Source organism: Pocillopora damicornis, chromosome 3 (assembly GCF_964200805.1).
Source record: "Pocillopora damicornis chromosome 3, jaPocDami1.2, whole genome shotgun sequence".
NCBI lineage: Eukaryota > Metazoa > Cnidaria > Anthozoa > Scleractinia > Pocilloporidae > Pocillopora > Pocillopora damicornis.
This window is the reverse complement of record NC_142672.1, coordinates 30694311-30721951: the sequence shown is the minus strand read 5'-3', so window position 1 is coordinate 30721951 and position 27641 is coordinate 30694311. Positions and strand designations below refer to the sequence as shown.

The window sequence follows — 27641 nt, the reverse complement described above, 5'->3', positions numbered from 1 at the left end:
GAAAATCAAGGCAATATTGTCTTAATGAAAACATTAACGATTCCCTCTTTATCAAATGAGACAAACGGGAACGAGTTTTGAGTGATATAACTAAGCCAAGCCTGCCACCGTCATTTTGGATCTCCGCCTGGGTAGATTTAAGTCACGTGCTAGGCAACGTATAATCAATAACAAGATAGAATTTCATTTCAGGCCTATTTATCAATTTTGAGGTGTATAACTTTCGCATTTTAGTACGTTGTATGTATGTTGAATCTTCAAATTGTCTTGAAACTTAAAAGAAAATTGTTCTTTAAAAATTCACTGAAAATCGGTAGCTAAAATTGTTTGTTTCGGGTGTTATTTGATTTTTGTGTTAACTTGTAATTTCCTCAGTCGCCGGCATCTTTTTTTGCTTCACACAGGAAAAACACACGCGACGAGAGGTAATGATCAATTTTGTCCTTAATCTCACGGCATAACAGAAAAAGCTTTTGAACATCTGTAAACTCCGAGCGCTTCGCAGTAAGTGATATTTTCAATGAATCTTCGGATTGTTTTCAAGTTCAAGGATTGTAAATTATAATTTTATGAAAAACGGAGGTTGTTCTGTTATTTCAGTGTGAATCCTTGCATGTCTGCCAGTCGCTAGCGCCGCTTGTTGAAACTAAAACGAAAAAAAAAAACCCTTTTAAGATTATCATTGGCTTCTTTTTCACCCCCCCCCCCCCACTATTCTTAGCAACAAAGGTCGCCATTTCGTTTGTTTATTGCTCGCCAAAAACTATCAAATGCACTTAAAAGCCTAAAATCGAAAAAAAGTTTACAGGAATCGACCAATCGAGCGAGCGAGCGAGCGAGCGAGTGCCATTCCCCACATCGTATCTACAACTCGTTCTTGAGCATGCGCGCAATTCACGAGTTAAAAAGTTAGAGCTACAGGTCTAGCAACTCTATCCTCTCTTTCATAATCAGGTGAAAAATTTTACGAAATAACAGTATTTCAACCTAAAACTACAACTAACAAATATACAATTTTTTTTATAATAAATTTTTAATTAATTTTTTTAAACCTGAACCAGTGAGTAGCACTCTGCGAACAATAGCTGTAAAACTTCTTTATTATACGACGCTTTTGGTTTGTCGTAAACTTCCACCGGGAGTTTTACAAATCAAAACTAAACATCTGTAATTACAAGTCATAGCTAACGGCCATACGGCATGATTTTAGCAAGCTAGCTGCCAAGCTGGAATATCTTCCATCTGGTTATTGAAGTCTGAATTTCACCGGTGTCGACTTTTTTCATTTTCTGTCTTGTTACCTCAAGCACAGTATCGACAAAATTCTGCCCAGCCAGCGCCATATCGACGGAGAAGCCTGGCTTTTAATCTCAAATGTTTACAATCGATGTTAACTCGACTTTCAGCTCTGGTAAAAAAGGCGAACATTAATATCAAAATTTAAAATGATAATAAGCTACAGCATCTTCCTTCGCCAGTGGTACTTGTTAGATGATCTGAGACCTTATTGCATCCCAGCACCGCTGGGATAAATGTTTAGCCAGTAAGGTTCCCGGAAAGTGCATCAACATTCCTTGGTTTTTATTAAGAAAAGTTTTGACAAAATGCATTCCAGTCTGCTGCACAAATAATGGACTTTTGACCCACAAATTAAAACTAATCTTTCCAGCTTGCATAAGACGTTTATTTTGACAGTTTTATTGACAATCTGTCGCATTAAATTGATTATTCCGGCCCGTTTAAGCCTCAAATTTACTTTTTGCCGTCTAAATGCTGTGCGGGGTTATTTGGAGTAATCGCTGGCAAACCTTCTCATTTAAGGATATGAGTGTTTTTTTCAGTTTCAAATACTTCTTAGGCTATTTATTAATTTAATTGTTTATTTACACGTGAATGTGGCCATGGAGGGTTAGAGAAAAACTCTCAAGCAATTGTCCTTTGAAATTTGGAGTTGTCGCGCGTCAATTGTACCGGATATAAGAATACATTAACTCTACTCGATGGTTTCGATTACAGTAAGCAGATATTTTGCGAGTTGCCCGGTAATTTTCCGAGTCCCATCAAGTCTACAAATGAGCACAATATATATTCACATATGTTAAACCATGGAATAAGGTAATTTATTACTTTACTATTCTCAGTCATTTTCTAGTGTTTTAGCTTCTAGTTTTCAAATTACTTCTCGCGGCCGATTGCATAGGGCGTGTTCGACAAAAGAAAAGAAAAAACAGCAGAAACATTTGTTGATTTAAGTGAATCAAGCCTAAAAGACGGAAAAGGCAAAGTATGGATCGTTAAGTGCAGCCGTTTTCATTGCTCTTCTTTCCGTACCCTGTACTTGAGCGTAACTAGCCGTGGCATATTTTTTCCCGTTCCGTTGCCCTGATAAGAAAAAATGGCGTAATAGTAAAATGACAAGGAACAAGTACAAGGCCTGAAAGCTGAATAGATTTACGGGTCCACCTCCACCTCATTAAGAATCGAATTAACCAGCGAACGCTATACTTAAATTAAAACGTACATGGTGACGACAAATTACAATCATGCTTGAAAAGCTACCATCGACGATTGAATGTAACATGTATAAACAGCCTCCAGAAAACAAAACATTTCAGACCTTAATGAAATGCATAGGTTTTTCCAAGCTTTAGGCCTTAGGGAAACCCAGCAGGAATATTTATGTGTATACGGTCTGTAATAGAGCATTAAGAGTGTTGTTTTTGTTGGAAACAGTTGAATGTTTTAAATTTTTGCTGTAGTTTAATTATTTGTACTCGATTTTTTACAGCAGAAATATGTCGAGCTAGAAGATGTTGAACGAGAAGATATTTCATAGAGGAATAAAATAGTCTGGTAAGATTTTGCTTTGCCAGTGTATGGGGTCATTAGATTAGCATAAAGTGATCGAGTTGTGTTTCATTTTTCAAGAATCAGTCAGTTCTTGGCGTTCTAATTTTTCTTTCATATTTCAAAAAAATTAAAAAATATAACTACATATATACTTCATATAGACAAATATTTTTTGTGTTTTCCTTTGCTTTCGCCTTTTTTTTCGATAAGCAGCTGCAGTCAGAATGACACTCGTTTATAGGCTAGCTTTACTTGGGAAATATATATTTACACAAAAGCTTTCGGGAAAACATCATTCATTAGCGTGTATGATCACTCATAATTAATAAGCCGATTATCAGAACGATAAAGTTTCCGATTTATTGCTTTCTTTCCTTTTTATTTTATTTTCTTTTTTTCCATGACAGGACGGAAAACGAGTGCACTGTAAATACTTCCCGTTGTCCCATACAAAGCCTTAGAAAACTTTTCTAAGGCTTTGTATAGGACGACGGGAGATACTTACAGTGCACGCATTTTCCGTCCTGTCATGTTTTTCGTGTTTCTTCCGTATGAACAATAACTCAGGCTAATCTCCACCTGCAAGCTGTCACTTTTTTAAAAATTCATACCTTCTAAATCACAAGGGGTCTACATGGCCATAAACTCAAAGAGTCAAACATCTCCGTTAACCATCACATTTAAATGAAATACAAAGCATTTTCCCTTGCGGATGGCATCGGAGTGGAGAAAAGATCCTTGCAGCGAGCTGCAATGAACAGAAATAGTAGAAAAGAAGCCAAAATAAATTCGGTCTGCGGCGAGATTCGAACCCATGCCTCCTAGGTTATAGTTGGCTTAGAGAAAAAATAAGGAGATGGCTTTTAAGGCTAAAGGTTAAAATATCTCCATTGCTGTCACCAGGAATTTTTTGCGATTAACTTGTTTTTTATCACTAATGGTTAAAATTTGACAATTTTCATGCTTAACGGCTAAAATTTTTGGCGGTTTTACGGCCAACGGTTTTCCCCATTGAGACACTCTTGGGTGCTGTGACCAACTGAGTAACGATGCCATACTTTGGCGGCGAGAGAAACTCTGAATTATATTAGTTGGTTATTTAAAAAATGAAGGATTTATGTAACATAGTACAAATTTTGTTTTGTTTTGATACCAAAAGGTTTCTCTGGTATTATCACATAAACAGCATCCCACTGCTATGGATCTCAACACATGGAATATGTTCTGGAGGTTATGTTTTGGATTATTGGCAACTTTGATCGTTGCTGGAAATATTCTAATCATCTGGATGTTTATTAAGCTGAGACGCCGAAAGCGTTCCTCATTTCTTCTGATCGGTTTGGGCGTGGCTGATTTACTGGTTGGAGTTTTAGCTATTCCCCTTTTCATAGCAACATATGAATCAGCTTCAATAACAACATGGCGTGTTTTCCGCCTCATTGACATGTTTACAAGTATATCGTCCATTTATACGCTTGCAGTCATTTCCTTGGAGAGAATGTTCGCCATCGGTTGGCCTCTTCGTCACAGAACTACAAAATTTCGTGTTTATATCTGTGCTATTTCCATACCGTGGATCATCGCAGCAATATTCGCTGTTTTATTTAATAGAAAATTAAACTTCATTACAGGAGACAGCGTAATGCACCTTCTAGTTTTGTTTTCTGCAACGCCTTTATTAGTTATGTGTGTAGCTTATTATGTTATTTGGAGGAAACAAAAATCACCAATATGTAACCATAACAATGTCATCAGAGAAGCGAAATTAGCAAACACATTATTTTTTATTACAGGAGCTTCTGTTTTCACTTGGCTTCCATTCCAGATTCTTATCCTGTTGGTAAATTTACAAATAACTGCAAACTTTTCTCATCTGCAAATGACGACATTCATTATCAGGGTTTTACAATACAGCAATTCTTTCGTAAACGTAATCATTTACCCACTAAGAATTCCAGAATTTAAAAACTGCCTGCTACACTCACTTTGTTGTTGTGTGGTTCCCCATCGAGTATTTAGAGCTGGAGTTTTACCTTCAGTTGAGTCTGGGTCAGTCGTATCCTTAGTAAGATTTACAAGCACGCAGTTTTTATCACCGAGCTCTAAACTGGAGAGCGTAGTTTGATTGCTTTAAGTGATACAACTGAGGGGAAATCATGCTCTTTATCATCTGTTTGAGTGTAAAAGTAAGACACCTTAATGAATCTCAAACTAGTTCAAAGCCGAGGTAAACAGAGATGTATACTTACCGAGGACAAAAGTGTCGAGGGTGATATCAGACAGTTTCACATCAGCTGAGATAAATAGTCTAATAGTCTTGATATTCACCCCTTAAGATGAAGTATAAGCGGCAATATCATCAGGGGCATAAATATCTCTTTAATTCGGACATCAAACCGGAAAACATCGTACCATGGTAACGCACGAAGATACGAAATTTCTCATATTGAAATACTTTTCAACACGAGAATAGAAGTTTGGTATCTCTGAGTTTCGTGCTTACGCACTCGTCAGACAGATTTAATGAAAAACATTCTTGTAGGCTAATTTATATATATAAAAAAGATAGCTGCTGATTACAGTAGGTTGTTGTTATATAATAGGTGAGAAAAAGCGAAAATTACAATGGGTGTGGATGTATTAATGAAGGACAATGAGGCAGAAGGTGTGAATATATTGACAAAAGTCTATTGTAGCGGGGAAGTAAAAAAATACGCAAATTTATGAATAAATATCTAGACATGTTTATTAGTAATATACATTAAGCGCCTAGTGGATACACGAGTCTATGGTGTTCTTTGTTTCATCCATCCGTAAAATTTTCTAGTCTCAGTTAAATACATATCACTTCTTAGCAGGTTGTTAAGATTTTGACCAATTTTTAGCTTTCAGTGAAGGCCCATGCAGGAATTCAAACTGAAAACGTGAAAGCCTTATACGCTAGCGTAGAAGGAGAAGGAGTGATTGAGTGATAGATGCGAGGAGTGAATTTTGAATCCTAACAACTACTTGGAAATTTGCTTTCAGCCGTTATCTCAAATGAGTGATTGTAAGAACTTGCACATATAATGTCACTATGAACGATGGGAATCTTCACGGACGGACTCACGGGCACGATAACAAGGAGTCTACGTTGCCTTGGGCAAAGTAGACTCAAAAAGAAGAAGACTGGTAGAAGAAGGTGCTAGCTCACCTTCATTGTTATCAGTGTTCGCGACGTCTCGACTAACTTTTTCAATTCACAATTATTTACCTAGGTCGAAGATATAAGCGGTAAGCGCTACGTTATTTCTCTGTTTGGTACTTTGTACTCGATATTTCTACTCCATGAAAGAAGCTCATTTGCGTATCACATTTTTTTAAAGCTTACCACCGCTTAATTTCAAGGCTTCCTTCTAATAATGTCAATTAATCAGTTTCTACATAGTTTTATTTTTTTTGCAACATACACTGTTGGTAGATTTTCCATAATTTTTCTTCTTTCCAAAGGAGATAATCTTTATAAAATTAAGATTTGCATAAAGTTTACTAAGACTCAAATGCAGGCTGTCCATGTATGATTATTTAGTTGTTTTTCAACCCACGTAAGCCTAATCTGCCCTTTTTTATATATTTTTCTGTCCTTTTTTCCAAGAAAGTGAAATATTCTTTGCCCCAGAAAACGTACTTTCAAAATTATATCAGAGACATAAGAAAAGAGATGCAGTATGTATGTTGGTGTAGGACGAGAAAGAATAAACAGCATTCAGGAAAAGCGGGGTTGAACTCAATGAATAACAATGACATGGCAACCATTCGATTTTTGCATTTCAGTGTTAACATTGTTCATTTCAAGAAATGCTTTCTTTTTTCCAACCATGCTATTTCAAGGTTGTACGTTTCGCGAAACTTGGAATCAATTGTCTCCTTAACGAGAGTTATTATCTCATCTTTCACCTTATGCTTTTATGTTTCCTTTTGCTTATTATTTGCGTACAAACGCGTCTAAAATTTAAAGTTTTGAGTTAATAATTTAAATTGGCAAACGTAAAGACGTTTCTGTTGTTGTTGTTGGTTTTGGCTTTTATTTTTTTCGATAGGGCTCTATTTTGCTGATAGTTTCCCCTGTGTTTGATATGAATCAAGATACAAATAAATATGTTATTTGTATTTGGAAAGATATGCTTCAGAAGAAATTAAAATGAAATATTTAACAATGGACTTTGGTCACTAAATAATTGTCTCAACATACCTCACCTTCAAGAACTTTCCTTAAGGGATTCTCGGTTTCGCCAAAAAGCTACGGCGATATCACTTATATTCGAGTAAAGCGTTTGCATCACAAAACCAGCTGTTTATAACCTAGGAACAAGCAATCAATAACAAAAGTATAGAACACATTCGGAATAATTATGGGTCCAACACAAAATCGGCACCTTTTAAAGCCTGTGTTTTCTTGAAAGATTATAGATGCCAAAAAAGCTAGTTGCAAGGAGTCTTTCTAAATTTACAATTATTCACAACAATGAAATATATAAGCTGTAGGCGCCACGTTAACTCGCTATTTTTGTTTCCTTTTTTGCTTTTTTTTTTACTTCTCAAAGATTGTTATCATCCTTCACAAAGGGGTTTTAAAATTATCATTCTTCCTTCGTTTAAATTAGTATTTACGCACACGCGCGTGGAAACATAAAGAGTGTGTGGGTTTCCTAAACGAACAAAACTCAAAACAGGTACCGTTTGGACTTTTTGACTCTTTGTCCTCAAGCGAGGCATTTGCAGCACAAAACCAATTGTTTATAACCTATGAACTGCCGAAAAAGGATCTTCTTCTGAAAAATGTATTTTCCAACACAGAATAAGCACCTGTCAAATATTTTGTGATAGATGACAGGGATATCTAGTCACAATGACTGAGGGTGCCAAGGGGCTGAATGCTTTTCAAAACCTTGACCACCTTTATACAGATATTGCTATTTCTACTGATTGATTGATTTTACAAGTAATGTCAAAACTTTGCCAAGCGCCTCTTTTAATTCATTTACTAAGACTATGGGATTAATGGGATTCATTGAAGTACTTAGATTAAAAAAAGAAGGAATACTTTCATTAATTTCAAATCAAGGAGCTGTTAGCAATGAACTATTGAAAGAGAATTTGATCTTTTAAGAATTTTTCTAGTCTTTTTACACGAGGACAAAAGCCCCACGGTGACTGCAATCACTTGCGACTTTTCATTAGCAATATTTATAGGCAATATAACGTGCTTTTCAATTAGCCTGTATTGTTTCTAGCTATTGCTCCTGCGATGCATTCAAGCATTGCTACTCATAGACAGGTTTCCGGGAAAAGTGAGTCCAAAGGATGAGTGCCTGCCTTCGTATCCAACAGCACAAAATCCCAGCAGCTACGAACAACAACACTCGACTAAAGTTTATTCCCTCATTGAGGTTCCGTTCATTCTATTGTTCATGAATCGTGCATGAATTCGAATCCACCAACGTTTAATTCATCTTTTTCCAAGCGTATGTGTTATACGTCATTACTATTAAAAAGGAATCGAAAATTAAAATGACGAAAGCAATTGAGGGATATGAGGATTTTTTTAGGAGTTTCACCTCACTGAAGGGAAAAAAGCTGTACCGCTTCCAGTTTCCCATTGTTTAAAGACTTGAAGAAAAATTATCATCTCAATTCGATGATCAACAAAATATCTTACGTGTAGCCGAACTTATCCGTCTCGCCATGGGTTTTAATTTATAGGTGAAAGAGCTTTACCAAAATGGGGATAAAGAAAAGAAATATCCCAATAATTTCAAATCAAGGAGCTGCTAGCAATGAATTATTTAAAGAGTATTTTGATCTTTTAAGAATTTTTCTTAAAGTCTTTTTACACAAGGATAAAAGCCCCATGGTGACTGCAATCACTTGCGACTTTTCATGAGCAATATTTATTGGCAATATAACGTGCTTTTCAATTAGCCTGTATTGTTTCTAGCTATTGCTCCTTCGATGCATTCATGCTGTCATCTACAATATTTGATAGGCAGTTGAGATTACAATGAAAAACTTAGATTTATACTAACTTTCATACGTTTCTCTGTATGCTAGGCAAAAATATGCGAAAGAATACAGAAAATTGAAATGGGATCAGCTGGTTGGTCAACTTTAAACCCGAATCACGAGTCGTTTGCTGAATTAAGGGGAACGTGATGGTGTCAATACCCCGCAATGCAGCCAGTGAGGCATTCTAAGAGTAACCTTATTCCGATCAATCTCGATTTAGAGTAACTGTTATTACGGCCCTGTGTAAATTCAGCGCGCGCGTTATGCTGAGTCATAATAATAATAAATTCAATACTTATATAGCGCAGAATTCATTATAAGTATATGATCTAATGCGCTTTACAATAAATTAGAAAATATGTAAAGAAATCGCAGGGAATATGATAGTTAGATTACAAAATGAAAACAAAATTATATTTAATAATAACTTAAAAAGCGATAATAAAATCTATATAGTACATAGTCTAAAAATGTTCCATAAAAATGGGGCAGCTACTGAAAAGGCTCTGTCCCCAGTGGTCTTGGCAGATCTAATAAATATAAGCGAGCTAATAAATTACTAAAATTTGATCTTAAATTATAATTAGAATCGCATTTGAATGATATAATATCACTAAGATATGCTGGCGCTAGGCCATGGAGAGCTTTAAAAGTCAACAAATTTACCTTGAAAATGATCCTAAATTTAACTGGCAGCCAATGGAGATTAATCATCGCAGGTGTAATCTGCGAATAACGCGGTGTATTGGTCAGTAACCTGGCGGCAGCGTTTTGAACGCGTTGTAAGCCATTAATGTTTTGTTAATATGGCTGCGAAACTGGAAATTGGAATCGAACCAGACACCTAAATTCCTAGCTTCACTGACTGATTTTACCGGCGTGTCACCAGCCATAAGGCTGTCAGTTCTAACTTCGCTAAGTTGCTGGCGAGTTCCAATGAGTAGGAAATCAGACTTATCTTCATTCAGCTTTAATTTATCAACAATCAGCCACGCCCTTACTGCCCTGATACATCTTTCCATAGTACTTCTTGCTTCCGTCTGATCCACTGAACTGTCTGGCTTGAACGACAAATGAAGCTGAGTGTCGTCAGCGTACGCGTGCGCATTAGGCAAATGGTTTTTGATAACCTGGAACAGCTTGCTCGCATAAGCAGAGAACAGAGGTGGTCCGACGCATGACCCTTGAGGAACTCCAAATGACAAATCAAATCAGACAGTATACCATTAATCATAATACGTTGAGATTGAGCTGACAGGTAGGAGGCGATCCATTTGAGCGCATCTCCAGTAACACCAAATGATGTCTCTAGACGGTGTAAGAGGATGATATGGTCGACCGTATCAAACGCAGCGCTAAGGTCAAGTAATACAAGCAAAGACATATGTTGACGAGTCGTACGAGTCGTAGGCTAAACAAGAGTAACGGGGTGAGAAAGATGTGCCCGTAATATAACTGTTTAAGCATGCTATAAGTAGAATCTTGTGCAGACGGTTGGATGCTTGCACGGTCGTACAGTAACAAACGTTCTCGGCTGGATCGGTTACCGGCCCAATTTCATAATTATGGGGCTACGCTTTGAGCGCTCCACTATGGTTATCAGTGGGTGTGGGGACTAGAAATGTGCGCTTGGAGGAAACTTATCGGACTTTCCGTAATATTTCTCAACCTTCCTGTGTATCCTTCTTGACGTCGCTCGCGAGAGCCTTGAAACAAGCTACACAACACAGGCCAGTAAGGAAATATTTTATTATTTATATTTGCTTCAATTATTTTCAGGCCAATTACCATGAAATTTGTGCTCAACATTAAAAATATTACGTTTACATATGAGTTAACTATAAAGCGTTTAGTAATTCTATAACGTAAACAAACAAACCCCTAAAAAATTACGCAGACACGCACCCACACACGCAATTCAAAACAAAACAAAGAGACCGAACCACGAAATCAACAAGAAATAGAAAAAATAAAATAAAAATCTCGTCCAGCTTTTAAAAGATGATATTGCTCTGACACGAGTCTGCGAGACATAAAAATTCGCTTAATGTTCTTCCCATTCCACGCAATCGTCTTTAGTTACCGATTGGCACCATTCTTACCCTTTCACGGTAGCAACAGAGCAATTTTCGAAATTCCTTCCGGAACACGCCATTGGTGAAAGTGTAAATAATGGGATTTACTGAAGCGCTAAGAAAAAAGATAAAAATTTTAACCAAAGCTGCAATTCTTGGGCAGGTTTCAGGGGAAAAACGAAACCAGAGGACTATTGCCCACATTGGTATCCAGGAACACAAAAATCCTACGGCCACGATGAACAGCATTCGAGTAAGATTGATTTCTCTCACTGAGTTCTTTAGTGCATCATTGTTATTTCTGTTCTGTAACGAACTGAATACATTCTGTTGATGCTCATTGATTTTGAGAAATATCTTATAGTAACTAAAAGTACCGATGCACAACGGTAGAACAAAAAACAATCCGACAGTGAGACAGTAATGAAAGATTTGACTTTCATCACTTGGATAAGAAAAGGCGCACAATGCAAAGCTTTGAACGAAATTAATTGTGATCCAATTTGTGACTCGGACAATCAGCAGGTATAGTGCAAGGAAAAGCCACAAGCAACTCAGCCATATCTTAGATCTTCGGGGTGAAAAAATCTTATTGTAGTAGTTCGTCTTCACAATTTTCACGTAACGGTTAAACGCTGTCAAACTAAGGGTGGCTGGGGTCACGTAATAGGCGAATTCAGCAACAAAGCCTTGAATTTGGCATAAAGCGTTGCCAAAGTCCCATTTTCCAACGATCAGTGTTGAAGAAGCTAACGGTATTTCGATGGTTGCAACTAACAGGTCACTGACTGCTAAGGCAACGATGTACAGGTTGGTAGTGGATCGCAGTTTAAAGTTTCTGTAAGCTGCTATACAAACCAGACTGTTTCCAATGAGGCTCGTAATGTTGAGAGCAACGTATATGCTTGCCTCAATTATAACAACAGCTAAGCTTCGACTTGGTAGCTCTAGGTTTGACATCTTGTCTACTTGAAAAAGCATAATGAATGAATAAGTGAATAAACAACTGATTTTCTTTCCAATACTTCAGGCTGTCTTGAAAAGCTCAATTTTTTTTTACAGTTACGAACTTAAAATGCAGTTTGCAATCAAGCATGCGTTTTCAGGTCGGTCCTAATGTATGTTTGAGGCGCGTCGCCTACCAATCTTTCATACCAGTTTCGAGTCGTGCATAAAATTAAAATCAACACAAATTTTAGGCAGCCCATGTATGCTCTACAGCTAAATCTTGTTATCAATATATTATTTGAACGCATCTCCACTGTTGCATTTAAGGGAAGAAGACAAAGTATTTTGAAAATATCTTTACATAAACAAATAACAACTAAAACGTATCATAGGCCTTCACTGAGTCCTAGCATTTTAGATGTAATTGTCACAGAATAGCATTGTATTTCAGAAGCTATATCTTTTTATCACATAAACTGCGGTGTTATACAGGGATTTCCGGCCCTGAGAAAAGCCGTAACAACACACGTGAAAAAATATCGTTTTTTTCACGTGTGTTGATATAGCCAATCAGCTGCTGACGTCACTCGCCTTTGGCACCACTCGGTCAGGTTGATGAATGAACGGCAAAGTTTTCACGATTCTCAATACAAGTTGATTGTCGGAGGTTTTTCGAATTATGGCGGCTAAAGCACTAAAAATTCCGTATTGCTGACAGACAGCGAGATTCAAACTTTCCTAGAAGGGGAAGAAAACCAATATACTAAAAGAAAAACCGAAAGTCACGTATTCAGTGGCTTTGATGTTGGCATTTCTTTCGGCTGAGAGTGAAAATCGACAACTGGAAGATTTGTCACTGGCCGATTTTGGCCGTTTACCTGAAAAACTTCTGTCGGTAAGGACAAAGTCAATAAATGTGAATTTGGTAAATTAACAATTACGACCATTGTCGTTTTTGTAATCATGATTCAACGCATTTTTCCATCTTAAGAGTTAGCGCTAACGCACTTTACGATTGTTATTTGGGGATTGTCGATTCATTTATTTTCATTCATTAATGAAGTCGGCTTTTCTTGTCAGTAAAGGGCTATTGTGTTTATATGATAAAAAAAAAATAATACATGGTTGCTTGTAGATATGGAATTTCTCTTCTCGCTTTCCACTCGACATCTCACTCGTTCGCTGCGCTCATCACTTGTGAGCTATCGAGTTGAACACTCGAAGAGAAATTCCATATCTAAGCGCGCCCTTGTATTATTCCCTATTTATCACTTCTTCCTGGATTTTTGTTGAATCCATGCAAACATTAAAAAGTATAGTGTTCCTCCTCAGTAGCGAAAATAGTTTTTAGTGAAAAGCGAATGAATAAGTAAATAATTTTCATAACCTACCTTATCTAGGAAAAATTCTTATATGAATCCTGGGGTTCTTTATAATGTTCCGGCAAAAGTACTCAGAATCGAACGAGGAGTTTGCATTGTGAAATCAGCACTTCAATCATAAGCTGTACACGGCCGAGCTCTCAATAATCGTTCCTAATATGTTCAAAACAGAAAGTAAGATACCTTTAATTACTTTTATGGCTCAGGGTGGTCTTTTTCAGCCGCTTTGTCATTCCATGTAAAGGCTTTTTATAATTTTCCGACGATAACACTCCGAATCAAACAAGGCTTTCTTATTGCAAAAATCGGCATTTTATGGGTTATGCAAGGCCGTTGAATAAGAAAACAGGAGATCGCGCACTGAATAATTATCTTTAGTAATATATACAAAATGGACGCATGATTTTCTGTTCCTTAGTTCTTGTATAAAGATTGGTAAAAAAAATAGAATGGATCCATAAAAAATATGGATAGTGAACTAACCCGTGGCTGATAATAATTTGTCATCTGATTTAAAATAAGTGATTTTATAGCCTACCTCATCTATGACAACCTTCTTATATGGATCCTCGATCTCTTCATAATTTTCCCGGGAATAACACTTAGAATCGAACAGGGTGTTTGTATCGCAAAACCTGAATTTTATGTGATGAGCACAGCTGTTCAATAAGAAAGTTGTAGACCTAGAGTTGATTAACATCCTTTTCAAAAAAGCCTTTTTCATCATTATTGTTTTTTTCTTTTTATTTACTAATGACACGCGACAATTAAAGGATGGCTGTTGCCTGCGGCTAGGGATTTAAAAGGAGTTAACAGTTTCTCTCACTGGTTGCGTTAACAATTTCCAATAGTGTCGTTTAACTCATTCAGTAAGGTAACAGATTGTTTGCATGGTTGGAATTGTTGTCTTTCAATTCTACCAGTCCTCACCCGTCACAGTGCAGAGAGTGTAGCTTTTTTAGAGTTAAAAATTAGGTTTAAAAAGCGAAAAATGGATTACTAGAGATATTATTTGTAACTAGCCTTAATTCCACAGGAAAATTTCCCCAAAACGGTATTGAAGTCGCTAACTACTAGTTCACGTGTCCCTCATACAAATTGAGGTTCTTTTTAGTGCAAAATGCCCTTTCGGCTTTCTATTGAAATACCACAATTTCTCTTCATTTCCTATATACTTTCAGAGTAGGAAAGGCCTTTCCATGCTTATGCCCATTTTTAAAGTAACCGGAAGGGCCAAGAGCGTTTGATCTATTCTTAACTTCCTCACAGTGACGTGTGCAAGACACACAATTGCTTGACGAAAGCCTAAACTAATGCAAGACTTAAACATCTGTATGTTTGACCATGATTTCAAGAAAAAGATAATTGTTTTTATTCTGCCGAATTATACATCAGTTTGCCGTTTTGGAAATATTTCGTCCTCTATTGAAAGGTAACCTACTCTCTGGCCTATCGTTTCGTGTAACTTGTAGCAGGTGGCAAGTTTGTTTGAAAATCACCTTCAAAGGCGAGGTGTATTACAAAAGAAACATCTCCCTAGGTAAGGCGTCACGTAATTATATCAAAATTTCGTTGTTCTTCTTGAGTCAAACGAATGAAGTTCATCTCCTTCCATGTTTTTTCTGGCGATAATTATTTTTTTCTACATCATGACTGAATGAATTGTCTATTATTCGACAGAACCCTCAAACCCTTGAGAAAACTATAAATTTGCAAGGAAAACAATTAAGTTGTGAAAATTCAGCCGGTCTGACTGATAAATGCAAATTGTTATTAAACTGCAGTGTTTAATAAAAATTTCTGGCCTGAGAAAAGCGGTAACTGCATTTGGATTATGTATGAACTCAGTCAATAAGCGTTTTATTATATGATCATGAATGACTTTTGAATATTTGGAAAAGTTTGTTTTAACCTAATAGGACGCGATAGACTGGTGTGCGGGGGGAGAACCACACAAAAAAAGATTCTACTATAAACACTCTTCCTTTCTTTTTTTGAGTCCGAGCAGGAAACTCACAATTCATCGAAGAGCGTGGCTTATTTTCACATTTTTGCCCACTACTGTCATTCAGTTTACGTTTTTGTCCGCTTTTCTTTCACGAACACGTGAAGTGAAACAGAAGTTTTCTTTACCCATATCAAGTTTGACAATGCTGAGAACAGCCTGAGGATCTTTGAAACAAATCTTCCTTCTTAGACGAATTGTGTCCGGGTTTGACGAGACGAGCGGTTTGACGATTGTGTCAATAGGAGTCACGGATCAATTTCTGGTTTAATTTTTTTTCCCCTTAAACAAAACAAAACAAATAGAAGAAGCAATCCTTTGATTTCTTTCATCATTCAAATCGAGCTATAGCTTGTACATATTTCAAATGTGCTAAAGTTGATCCATTGGTTCATCTAACAGTCTTGTTGCATGCATATCACTTTTGATGTATGACTTGGTAAAAGCAATGTAATTGAATAGTGCTGTTCCAAATATCAGTATAATTTACTGACTCGTCATGCTTTTTATCAGCAGCAAATTAAGGTTTCTCGTGAAGGTGATTCGAAAGACATCGTAAGGAACCCTCGAAACAAATAACAATTATCAGTGTCATTGAGTCACAAGCTGGAGACATATTTTGCTTATGATCGGTTCGAGGTTGATGCGTCGATAGGTTTTGTAAAAGGTATTGTGCGGGATTTTTAAAGGTATTTTCAATATCAAGGTAAAGTTCAAATTGATTCACTACCATAAACTTTCCAAAGAGTAGTTTTAAATAGAGAATAGTACATGGGCGCGCGTAGATAGTTGATAGTTCATGAGCGAGCGCAGCGAACGAGTGAGATGTCGTGTTGAACACGAGAAAATTCTTATTCATTGACTTCGTCCTTACCGACAGAAGAAGTATTTCAGGTACACGGCTAAAATCAGCCCGTGGCAAATCTTCCAGTTGTCGATTTTCATTCTCAGCCGAGAGAAATGCTAACACCAAAGCCACTGAATGTGCAACTTTTTTTAGTATATTGGTTTTCTTCCTCTTCTAGGAAAGTTTGAACCTCATTGTCTGCCAGCGATACGGATTTTTTAGTGTTTTAGCCGCCATAATTCGAGAAAGCTCCGGCAAACAACTTTAGTGACGAAAGTTTTAGAAAATCATACAAACCGTTTCAGGTCTCTCGAACCAGTTAGACGAGAAGGAATGCTGCCAGCAAATGATATCGAGAACTTAGCTTGTGTTGAGTCAACAAGGTTTATAAGATCATTCAGGAGGATGTGTTCGTTAGTGCTGCAAATTATATTGCTTCTCTTTATTCGGTTTGTGCTTTGGTTACCAACTTCCGCTTACGTACATTTGCCACGGGCAACGAATCAACAATTATCAATCACAAACAGAACTTTAGCTGTGATACTGGTTTCGAATAGACTTTCGTAATATCGAATAATCGCTGTAAAATTGGTTTCTTAATTTAGTTTAAGAGCGAAGGGGCTAAAACTTCATTTTCCGATTGAATCTTGTCGAATTGCGGCTCAATAAAAACACATCTATTCTTCTTACATTTTAGAAACAGAGAGATCTAAACAAGCTTGAAAATTAAAATGTGATTTACCGAGCTGAATTTGAAAGTTGGGACATCTGTTAACGGCAACAAGCTTTGGCTGAATAACATACGAAGTTTCTCCCGAAATAAAAAATATCTCGCGGTGAGAAAAAAAAGAAAAGACAAGTGGAATTGATAAATGGCAATATGTGAAACAAATATTCCATCATTCTTGTTAATTGAACAAAATAATAGAATAGAATACGTTATTTAATGTCGAAGGCGTGGAAAGTGTTTGCACAATCTTCTGAGCCAGAGGCTTATCTTAAATACGCTCGTCAGACTACTAAAAATACAAAACAAGATAAAATGTGAGTTATGCATATACAAATATTAAAAATAAATTAATTAATTGAAAGAAAAATATATATAGTGAAATTTACATTAATCAGGCGAGCACGAGGTGTAAAAAATTGAAGATATAATTTGGGCTATCTAGTTTAAAACATTTCACCTCTCGTGGGTTTTCCTCGTGTTAAGCTAAGAACATAACGAACAAATAGAAATTGGTGTGCATTTTTTGTTTGTAATAAATTGGGTGCCTTTCCTAAGTGATGATATGATATACGATGTAAATATGAATGGACGGACCTTTTTGCCAAGGGCAATCCAACGGAACTCAGAATTGCAGAATGTTCCGGGTATGTCTCAAAATTCCCTAAAACAAAGATACCTACGTGGTAAACAAAGAAGTTAAGAAATTTACTATCACCATTTTGGGTCTCTTTGAAGGGTTTAAAAGCAAAGGAATCTCACCAGCAAAAGGGATCAAGCAAATATTCGTTAATGACGCAGTCCGACTAAATTAGGTTATTTTGCTTCTATTTTTAAAGCATTGCGAAAAGAAGTAATCAATCTAGATTTTTAGATTAGATGCTAACTTCTTATGTACGCATTACAAATTCAGCTTTTACTCTATATCTTTTGTATCTCGTTACAAACACTTTCCCGCATTTGCAACGAGGTACGTATTCCTCCATTTCTACGTCTCAGGTGGTCATATTTTTTCCTCTCTTTTGCAGCAAATTGCGTATTTTCCCGCGTTTGCAAATTTTTCGGTGTTGTTTTCCGCGATTGCATTGGGTTAAATTCTTACCTCGGTCGAAAACGACTCACACGCTCCAGCGTTAACCGCAGTTTACGTTTTGCTCTCCATAACACGGTTTGTATCATATTTTTAAGTTATGTGAATCTGTTTTTATTTTAAAGAAAATAAAGAAATAAACTCTTACGTGGATGTTTAACTTCTTACTACATCGTAACTTTTATCGTATTTTATTGTAATTTTAGAGTGATTGTTTTGCAATTTTATCTTATATATTTTTGTTTGAGATGATTAACACCAAAACAGCCCCCCTGGAGTGTGTTAATAAAGTTTGTACTGTATTGTATATACCTAAGATGATAGCAGTTAAGGCTACTTCATTTGAAACAATACATTAAGCTTAAAAACACTTTGCTAGGCGAGAAGGGAATACAAGACCGAGCGAAGTAAGTGAACTAGGTAGTTTTGAATTTTGTTTCGATTGGGTTGTTTTCTTTTTTCGCACAGGCACTATCATCCTCGAAGACCCAGGGGCTGTGAGTCGATTTCAAGTCAGGGTAGAAGAGCCTCTGGGGACATAAAAACACAAAGATTTTCTGGCACCAATCAGATACCAGAACGACTGCAACCGTCTGGAACTAGTCTTATAAGACAATGTCCCCAGGGGCTCTTCCGCCCTGACTTCAAATCGACTCACAGCCCCTGGGTCTCCGAGGATGAGGCATTATGGGATTGATTCGATGCTCAAATAGTAAGGCTGTGTATGTAAGGTGTTTTGAAAACTGGACAAAATGGAAGAAAATGAAATAATGGTGGAGTAAATTGGACATTTCTCGCATCGTTCGAAATATTTCGCAACTCGCAATCATCGAAATAGGAATATAAATTTCAGAGAATAAGTGGGGAAGGTTTCTCACTCGAGAGACTGTGGAGTTGCGTCGATTAGGTTTTTGGTCAAAGGAACGATTAGATAGGAGTCGCAAAATGCATACTGAGTATGTTCTAAAATGTGACTTTAGGCCGAATATCAAGCACAATTAACGAATATCAAGTACAATTAACTCTAGCTTTTCAAAAAACGTGCGCCCAAGAAGAAGATTTTCCTAACCCTCTATGGCCACATTCAGAAGTGAATGTGTTTAATAGCCTTTAGTTAGAAGTATTTAAAATAGAAAATATCATCATACTTTCGATAAGAAGGTTTTTTTGGCGATGATTCCAAATAAACCGCGCAGCTGGTAACGAAACGAAAGTAAAATCAAAGCTGAAAAGAAATCGGAACACTCTCCCACCGACGCAGCACCACAGTTTCTTTAGAAACTTGACTTCTTTATAAATTCAAATTTTAGATAGAAATAAGAGAGATGGTAAGTTTTGAGCTTGGTAAAGAAATAAAGAAAGATGTTTTTTCCGTCTTGTCAAGAGCGTAGGACTAGTCTAGGACTCTATCTACAAACATTACGCTATCGACATTGCTGATCATAGCAGTATGCAGGACGCGTGTCATATGAACTTCGTAATACACCTCGCTCACCGTGGAGTCTCTATGGCTCAGTGGAAGAGCATCGGAGCACGGAATCCGTTGGTCTGAAGTTCGATTCCTCATGGGAACTCAAAATGTTTTCTTACTAATTATTCTTTCTTTGTCCCACGCTTGTGACAAGACGAAAAAAACATCTTTCTTTATTTCTTTACCGAGCTCAACACTTACCATCTCCCTAATTTTTTTTCTACAAACATTACGCCATCAACATTGCCGATCCTAGCAGTATTCAGGACGCGTGTCATATGAACTTCGTATTTGACCTCGCTTACAGTGGCGTCTCTATGGCTCAGTGGTAGAGCATCGGAGCGCGGAATCCGTTGGTCTGAAGTTCGATTCCTCATGGGAACTCCGAATGTTTTCTTAGTCCCACGCTCGTGACAAGACCAAATAACCATCTTTATTTCTTAAAGATTAATTCAAAACTTACCATCTCTCTTATTTCTAATATTTATTATCTTAGATCAAAGAATCTTGAACGATGTGAGGTAACTTAGATGTGCTCAACAGTCATTAACTATGTACATCAAGCGCTAACATAATATACAAGAGTACACTGCAACGTTTATAGTACTGAATCTCTTTCACCCACTTACTCTGATTTTTTTATTATTCAAATCGAGCTGTAGATTGTACATGTTTCAAATGAGCTTAAATTTATCAAGTGGTTTACCTAACAGTCTGGTTGCATGCATGTAACTTTTGATGTATGACTTGGTAAAGGCAATGTAATTGAATGGTACTTTTCGCACGTTCTTAGTGGGAAATTCAAACCTCGGTTTAAAGGTATATTAAATTAATTCAAATGAATTTAAACTTCCGATTGGATGTTCAAACGAAAAGAGTCAGAGTACAACATAAACCTTTTTGTTGTCAGGTCTAATAAATTGTGCCAGTTGCTCTAACGAAAGAACGCGTGAAATATCCTACTTCGCTCTATCATGATCATCCCTAGATTCATCATTAGACATAATAGGTGACTTTTTGAGCCCAAAATCTTTCCAGCGTGATGTCCAAATTAGATAGATATTTATGTCTGACGATATTGCCGCTTGTTCTTCATATTGAGGGGTCATATCGAGACTGTTTATCTCAGTTGATGTGAAAGTGTCTCATATCGCCCTCGACGCTTTCATTCTCGTTAGGTACGCAACTCTATTTATCTTGTGTTACGATATAACCTAACGAACAGAAAAACGCTGCTCCGACGAACTAAACTACCTTATAAAACTGCAGGTAATATTCTTACTTAGAAGTGACTTACGATAAAATAATTTACAATAAAATAACCTGGGTTCCAAATATCTTGCTTGAGCCCTCTACAAACCAATTCTTAGCTTACCACTTCACAAACTCACTACTTTCTCCAAAGTTCCTAATTCCTTGCACACCTTCCACTTCACAAACACACCACTTTCTCTAAAATTCCTAGTTCCTTGCACACCGGCTTTCCACTACACAAACACACCACTTTCTCCAAAGTTCCTAGTTCCTTGCACACCTTGCATACAGCTTCTTTGCGCACTCACACCGTCTCGCTTTTTTTTCTCCCAAGGGTATCTCTCGACAAAAGCAAACTACGTAAGCGGCGACTACCTAAGCGTCACGTAAGCAATCTCGTGATGTATTTGCATCGCGCTTAGCTGGATGACAAGTATGATGCAATAATTGCGTTACTCGACAAAACTTTCCAGAAAAGTTCCCTGACAATGAGGTCAGTCTAACTTAACAGTATTGATATTATTTACAAAAATGATATTACTCATTAACACTGGAGATGCCAATTACTCCTAACACTTGGCATCGAGTTAATTTAAGATTCAATTAAGGATCTTACGTTTACACTCAAACCGATGATGAAGAGCACGATTTCCCCTCAGTTGAATCACTTAAAGTTAGTAAAAAATGTCGATTTTTTATTGACTTTAAATGATCAATAAAGCAATCAAACTGCACTCTCCTGTTTAGAGCTCGGTGATAAGTGCTGCGTACTTGTAAATCTTACTAAGGATACAACTGACCCGGACCCGGCTGATGATAAAACCCCAGCTCTAAATACCTGACGGGGAACTACACAACAACGAAGTAAGTGTAGCAGGTAGTTTTTAACTTCTGGAATTCTTAATGGATAAATAATTACGTTCACGAACGAATTGCTATATTGCAAAATCCTGATAATGAATGCCGTTGGTAGCATATGAGAAAAGTTTGCGGCTGTTTGCAAATATACCAACAGGTTAAGAATCTGGAAGGGGAGCCAGGTGAAAACAGAAGCTCCTGTTATCAAAAATAATGTCTTTGCTAATTTGACCTCTCTGATGATATTGTTTTGGTTACATATTGTTGATTTTTGTTTCCTCCAAATAACATAATACGCTACACACATAATTAATAGAGGTGTTGCAGGTAACAAAACTATGGGGTAGATTACGCTGTCACTTGTAATGAAGTTGAAGTTTGCATAAACGAATAATGTTATAGCGAATATTGCTGCTATGATCCACGGTAGGGCAATAGCACATATATAAACACGAAAGTTTGCAGTTCTATGACGAAGAGGCCAACCGATGGCGAACATCATCTCCACGGAAATAACAGCAAGTGCATAAATGGACGATGTACTTGTAAACACGTCAACAAGTCTGAAAACACGCAATACTGTTATTGAAGCTGATTCATATGTTGCTATGAAAAGAGGAATGGCCAGTCCTCCCACCAGTAAATCAGCCACGCCCAAACCGATCAGAAGAAATGTGGAACGCTTTCGGCGTCTCAGCTTAAAAAAAATCCAGATGATGAGAATATTTCCCGTAATGATCAAAGTTGCTAAGACTCCAAAACATAATCTCCAGAACATGTTCCAAGTTTTGAAATCCATGGCAATGGGGTCCTGTTTCCCTATATGATGATGCTGGAGAGTCAAAACAAAGGAAGATTTCAACTATGTTAGATGAATTTTTATTCTTTTTTATCAATATTCATCATGTTAAATTTTGCTTCGCTACCAACGTGTGGCTTCGTAACTCAGTTGTTAGTACTGTCCTTATATTTATAAGAAACTTATATAACCTTAAACGATGTTTTTACGGGAAACTTTCCACGTTTCTAATGGTAAACGAACTGACAAGAACCATACTTCGCTAATCGTCAAATGGATGCACGCAGGAAGATTGGTGAGCATGAGAGAAGCGTAAGAGTTTTAACTCTAGCTTTCTGAGTGCTCTTCAAACTTATGAAGTTGCATAGCTTAAAGCATGAACCAGTTATTTTATAACATAACGCGCGAAGCCGACTGGTTAAACAGGTTGTTTTACAGTACAAAATAACCAAGTGTCCAAATAACCGTACAATATTGCAGGATATAAGTACTCAATTCGCCCGTTATTTGTAATCTACTTTGTGCAGTTGTATAATCATATTCTTATTATACGTTCAGTTTACTCGTTCTGGTCCAATACCTTGGGTATTTAGTTGCTATTCCGTGCTTTTCGATATCTTCGTATCCAAACTGACAATCAAGTGTTATGTCTTCAACTCGGCGTCGCTCGTTGTTTTTTTATTTTGTTTTTTTTTTCAATTTTAGCTTCGATGAAGAACTTGTTTTTATTCGCAGGTACAACTAGTTTTGAAAATATCAACGGTTCGTAGTAGTTGCAAAAAAAAAGATTGGTTGACTTTAGTAAGTAACCAAAGCTTTCATACAGCTGCAAAGGGAACGAAAACGTTAGGACACGTGACGATACGTGACGCATAGATGACCCGTCTTGAAACAGCGAGGAGAAGAGGAACACTGCGGAGCAGAAGTTTGCACTTGACGCAATACCCTTGAATTATCTATGAATGACCTTACAAGTAGCACTCAACCGGGACGTAGTTCTGGCAGGGGCCCAACACTTGGAGCCCTCAACTACTCTGTATTTTTGTCACGGTGTTTTCACAGACAAGTCTATTTTTAGTCTGAATTTACCGCGAACTAGGACTCCCCACGAGAGCACATCGACCAATCAACATTAGCACTTGGTTAATTTCTAACTTTACTCGTTAATATATCGAAAGAAAAACAGCAGAGAGATGCAACGCTTCTTGCGATAATTCAAGTGCAGACTCATGAGAACAAAGGCTTCCCAGGCTCACGTCTTGATAAAAAGCAAACGATTAATTCATAAAAGCGTCACATGTTGTGTGACTCAGTGTTAATTTACGGGAGGAACCGATAAGAAATTGAACATGTTATGAGGAATAGCATGGGGAACGAAATATGGTCCATTTACAACGATAAATATTTCGAAATGTGAACATTTTACACGTTAAATCAATAGGTTCTGGCAATTAACGTCTCGACTTGCCGTGTTCCTCTGTCCTGACTCTGCCCTGACTCTGCCCTCTACCCTGACGTATCGGGCTACTGCTTGAAACGTCAGATTTGAAACTCTTTATGGCGGCCAATTTACGTTATGAACTCGCTAATGATACTAAATTACCCTGTTATACTCTCCCACCGACGTAGCGCCACAGTTTCTTTAGAAACTTGACTCCTTTATAAATTCAAATTATTCATAGAAATAAGAGAGATGGTAAGTTTTGAGCTCGGTAAAGAAATAAAGAAAGATGTTTTTTCCGTCTTGTCACGAGCGTGGGACTCTATCTACAAACATTACGCTATCGACATTGCTGATCTTAGCAGTATGCAGGACGCGTGTCATATGAACTTAGTAATACACCTCGCTCACCGTGGAGCCTCTATGGCTCAGTGGTAGAGCATCGGAGCACAGAATCCGAAGATTTGAATTTCTATTCCTCATGGGGACTCAGAATTTTTTCTCTCCCACACTCGTAACAAGACGAAAAAAAAATCTTTCTTAAGTTCTTCATTTCTTCATCGAGCTCAAAACTTACCATCTCTCTTATATTTTTCTACAAACATTACACCATCGACATTGCTGATCCTAGCTGTATTCAAGACGCGTGTCATATGAACTTCGTAATACATCTCACTGTGGAGTCTCTATAGCTCAGTGGTAGAGCATCGGAGCGCGGAATCCGTTGGTCTGAGGTTCGATTCCTTATGGAAAGTCAGAAATGTTTCTTTGTCCCACGCTCGTGACAAGACAAAAAAAATCTTTATTTCTTTAACGAGTTCTCTCATTTCTAATATTTGTTATCTTAGATCAAAGAATTGTGTACGATGTGAGGTAACTTAGATGTGCTCAACAGTCATTAAATATGTACATCGAGCGCCAACATAATATACAAGATTACACTACAACGTTTATAGTACTGAATCTTTCACTCACTTACTTTGATTTTTTTTATTACTCAAATCGAGTTGTAGATTGTACATTATTTCAAATGAGCTAAAATGGATCAAGTGGTTTATCTAACAGTCTGGTTGCATGCATATCACTTTTGATGTATGGCTTGGTAAAAGCAATGTGATTGAATAGTACTTTTCGCACGTTCTTAGTGGGAAATTTAAGGGTGATTTGTATTATCCAGCTCTTAGGTGTCGAAAGGAAACACGATGGCACTGATGAGTAAAATTTTTGATAAAAGAGAAGAAAGTGGCACATTATGCTAAAATGGCTGAACCTCGGCTTAAAGGTATATTGAATTAATTCAAAGAAACTTACCGATGGGATGTTCAAACGAAAAGAGTCAGATTACAACAGAAACCTGTTTTTGTTGTTGTGTACAAGATTACACTACAACGTTTATAATACTGAATCTCTTTCACCCACTTACTTTGATTTCTTTCATCATTCAAATCGAGCTGTAGATTTTACATATTTCAAATGAGCTAAAATTGATCCAGTGGTTCATCTAACAGTCTGGTTGCATGCATATCACTTTTGATGTATGACTTGGTAAAAGCGATGTAATTGAATAGTGCTGTTCCAAATATCAGTATAATTTACTGACTCGTCATGCTTTTTATCAGCAGCAAATTAAGGTTTCTCGTGAAGGTGATTCACAAGACATCGTAAGGAACCCTCGAAACAAATAACAATTATCAGTGTCTTTGAGTCACAAGCTGGAGACATATTTTTCTTTTAATTTTTTAGACTTCGTGATCGGCTCGAGGTTGATGCATCGATGATTAATGTAAAAGGTATCATGCAGGATTCTTAAAGGTAGTTTCAATATCAAGGTAAAGTTCAAATTGATTCACTACCATAAACTTTCCAAAGAGTAGTTTTAAATAGAGAATAATACATGGGCGCGCGTAGATATGGAATTTCTCTTCGAGTGTTTAACTCGATAGCTCATGAGCGAGCGCAGCGAACGAGTGAGATGCCGAATTGAACATGAGAAAATTTTCATTTATTGACTTTGTCCTTACAGACAGAAGAAGTATTTCAGGTACACGGCTAAAATCAGCCAGAGGCAAATCTTCCGATTTTCATTCTCAGCCGAGAGAAATGCTAATACTTAAGCCACTGAATGTGCAACTTTCTGTTTATTTTTTTTAGTATATTGTTTTTCTTCCTCTTCTAGGAAAGTTTGAACCTCATTTCTGTCAACGATACGGATTTTTCGGTGTTTTAGCCGCCATAATTCGAGAAAGCTTCGGCAAACAACTTGTATTGAGAGTCATGAAGGCTTTGCCGTTTATTCATCAACCTGACCGAGGGGCACCAAAGGCGAGTGACGTGTCAGCAGCTGACTGGCTATATCAACACACGTAAAAAAAGTATGATATTTTTCACGTGTGTTGTGACGGCTTTTCTCAGGGCCGGAAATCCTTGTATAACACCGCAGTTTATGTGATACAGTATACTATCAGTTGTGAGACCTAAAGAAACCCTAAAGTTATACTAGGAGTCTCCTCAATCACTCTTAAGTTATTAACGACTCCATGGGAAAGCCAGAATTTACTCTTCTAATAGTCCCAGCAACTATTCTCTGTTCTCTGTTTCAGAGGTCTGGTCGAATTGCGACTCGTGGAAACATACACCTATCCATTATACAGTAAAGAAAAAGAGAGCTTAGGCCTGAGGATACAATTGGAAATTACAGTGCTGAATTTCAAGGGAAGAATATCTGTTTACAACGAAATATTTCACAGCGACCAAAGAGGGTAGAATGAATGATTTGTCTAGTAGGTTAAACAAGGATCCCAATATTCATGTCAGTTAACTTTGTACTACGGTTCTCTTTCCTCTGTTATGAGCTGAGGTTATTTGCCACTTACTTCCTAAAGCCTTTGCTAATGTTGCGCTATGGACATATCGCGAAACAAATGGAACGCAGTATGCACTTTTTGAAATGAGATGTTTAAAGATTTGCTAATTAATGCAGGGAGTGATTTAAACATGTATGAAGGCATGAAAGCCGACCTCAGAACTGCAATTTAAATTAAGATGTAATCTTATAAGAGGCACGAAAGATAAGAAAATCATACCAACCGTTTCAGGTCTCTCGAACCAGTTAGACGAGAAGGAATGCTACCAGCAAATGATATAAAGAACTTAGCTTGTGTTGAGTCAACAAGGTTTATAAAATCACTCAAGAGGATGTGTTTGTCAGTGATGCGAATTATATTGCTTCTCTTTATTCCGTATGTGCTTTGGTTACCAACTTCTGCTTACGTACATTTGCCACGGGCAACGAATCAACAATTATCAATCACAAACAGAACTTTGGCTGTGATACTGGATTCCAATGGACTTTTGTAATATCGAGTAATCGCTGTAAAATTCCCTTCTAAATTTAGTTTAAGAGCGAAGGGGCTAAAACTTCATTTTCCGATTGAATCTTGTCGAATTGCGAATCAAATAAAAACACATCTATTCTTCATACATTTTAGAAACAGAGAGATCTAAACAAGCCTGAAAATTGAAATGCGATTTACCGAGCTGAATTAGAAAGGAGGAACATTTGTTAACGGCAAAAAGCTTTGGCTGAATAACATACGAAATTTCTCCCGAAATGAAAAATATCTCGCGGTGAGAAAAAGAAAAGACAAGTGGAATTGATAAATGGCAATATGTAAAACGAATATTCCATTATTCTTGTTAATTGAACAACATAATAGAATAGAATAGAATACGTTATTTAATGTCGAAGACGTTGAAAGTGTATGCACAATCTACTGAGCCAGAAGGTTATGTTAAAAACGTTCGACAAACTAAAAATACAAAACAAGATAAAATGTGAGTTATGCATAT

The 27641-nt window shown here is 37.1% G+C and overlaps 4 protein-coding genes across 4 annotated transcripts in view; 2 read left to right on the top strand and 2 right to left on the bottom strand.

Moving 5' to 3' along the window:
- Positions 1-27641, top strand: part of LOC113680733 (EGF and laminin G domain-containing protein) — a 438917-nt gene that overhangs the window by 222730 nt on the left and 188546 nt on the right. The window lies entirely within an intron of this gene.
- Positions 4049-5627, top strand: LOC149049336 (histamine H2 receptor-like). Its single transcript, XM_089198897.1, has one exon. The coding sequence runs from the start codon at positions 4049-4051 to the stop codon at positions 4973-4975; it is 927 nt and encodes a 308-aa protein (XP_089055023.1). The 3' UTR covers positions 4976-5627.
- LOC113672272 (melatonin receptor type 1B-B) lies at positions 10806-16583 on the bottom strand. The gene is given in 3 exon segments (XM_089199256.1): positions 10806-10982; positions 10984-11935; positions 16450-16583. Coding segments are annotated over 2 exon segments (990 nt in total). The 5' UTR covers positions 11931-11935; positions 16450-16583; the 3' UTR covers positions 10806-10939.
- On the bottom strand, positions 19967-27412 carry LOC113671043 (adenosine receptor A3-like). Its single transcript, XM_089199255.1, has 2 exons — positions 26880-27412; positions 19967-22384 (listed from the first exon to the last, which is right to left on the bottom strand). The coding sequence occupies exon 2, from the start codon at positions 22349-22351 to the stop codon at positions 21419-21421; it is 933 nt and encodes a 310-aa protein (XP_089055381.1). The 5' UTR covers positions 22352-22384; positions 26880-27412; the 3' UTR covers positions 19967-21418.

Bases quoted from the DNA above. Each gene is read 5' to 3' on its own strand.
- LOC149049336 (XM_089198897.1), top strand. From the start codon at position 4,049: ATGGATCTCAACACATGGAATATGTTCTGGAGGTTATGTTTTGGATTA.
- LOC113671043 (XM_089199255.1), bottom strand. From the start codon at position 22,351: ATGGATTTCAAAACTTGGAACATGTTCTGGAGATTATGTTTTGGAGTC.